At 48.0% G+C, this 1,254-nt stretch overlaps 1 protein-coding gene across 1 annotated transcript; it reads left to right on the plus strand.

The window, feature by feature from the left end:
• Positions 1-278: 278 nt before the first annotated feature.
• On the plus strand, positions 279-1,037 carry LOC533093 (non-POU domain-containing octamer-binding protein-like). The gene has a single exon (XM_059877409.1). It carries the CDS (start codon positions 294-296, stop codon positions 1,020-1,022), a length of 729 nt encoding a protein of 242 aa, XP_059733392.1. The 5' UTR covers positions 279-293; the 3' UTR covers positions 1,023-1,037.
• The last annotated feature ends 217 nt before the right edge of the window (positions 1,038-1,254 follow it).

Here is a 1,254-nt window from a genome sequence, read left to right on the forward strand (position 1 = left end):
TACAAGCAAGAATACACTACCCAGCTAGACTCTCATTTAGATTTAATGAAGAAATCAAAAGCTTTCCAGACAAGCAAAAGTTAAGAGAATTCAGCACCACCAAACCAACATTATAACAAACGCTAAAGAAACTTCTCTAGACAGGAAACACAAAAGAAGGAAAAGACCGACAAAAATGAACCCAAAACAAATAAGAAAATGGTAATAGGATCATACATATTGATAATTACTTTAAATATAAATGGATTAAATGCACCAACCAAAAGACATTGACTGGCTGGGTAGATGAAAACATGTGTATATATGCACTTTCATTTACAACCTCACCTATTCTGATCATTGTGGATGATCGAGGCAGGCCCTCAGGAAAAGGCATTGTTGAATTCTCAGGGAAGCCAGCTGCTCGGAAAGCTCTGGACAGATGCAGTGAAGGCTCCTTCCTGCTAACCACATTTCCTCGACCTGTGACTGTGGAGCCCATGGACCAGTTAGATGATGAAGAGGGACTCCCAGAGAAGCTGGTTATAAAGAATCAGCAATTTCACAAAGAGCGAGAACAGCCACTCAGATTTGCACAGTCTGGCTCCTTTGAGTATGAGTATGCCATGCGCTGGAAGGCACTTACTGAGATGGAAAAGCAGCAGCAGGACCAAGTGGACCGAAACATCAAGGAAGCTCGTGAGAAGCTGGAGATGGAGGCTGCTGCTCGCCATAAGCACCAGGTCATTCTAATGAGGCAGGATTTGATGAGGCGTCAAGAAGAACTTCGGAGGATGGAAGAGCTGCACAATCAAGAAGTGCAAAAACGAAAGCAGCTGGAGCGCAGGCAGGAGGAGAAGCACAGGCAGGAGGAGGAGCTCAGGCAGGAGGAGGAGCGCAGGCAGGAGAAGGAGCTCAGGCAGGAGGAGGAGCGTAGGCGCCGTGAGGAAGAGATGCGGCGGCAACAAGAAGAAATGATGCGACGACAGCAGGAAGGATCAAGGGAACCTTCCCTGACGCGAGAGAGCAAGAGATACAGATAGGTCAGATGGCTATGGGAGGTGCTGTGGGCATAAACAACAGAGGCACCATGCCCCCTGCTCTTGTGCCAGCTGGTACCCCAGCTCCTCCAGGACCAGTCACTATGATGCCAGATGGAACCTTGGGATTGACCCCACCAACAACTGAAGGCTTTGGGCAAGCTGCTACAATGTAAGGAATTGGGGAAATTGGTGGAACTCCTCCTGCATTCAACTGTGCAGCTCCTGGAGCTGA

This window comes from Bos taurus, chromosome 18, assembly GCF_002263795.3.
Source record: "Bos taurus isolate L1 Dominette 01449 registration number 42190680 breed Hereford chromosome 18, ARS-UCD2.0, whole genome shotgun sequence".
Lineage (NCBI taxonomy): Eukaryota > Metazoa > Chordata > Mammalia > Artiodactyla > Bovidae > Bos > Bos taurus.

Coding starts and splice junctions, on each gene's coding strand:
- LOC533093 (XM_059877409.1), top strand. CDS start 294: ATGTGTATATATGCACTTTCATTTACAACCTCACCTATTCTGATCATT.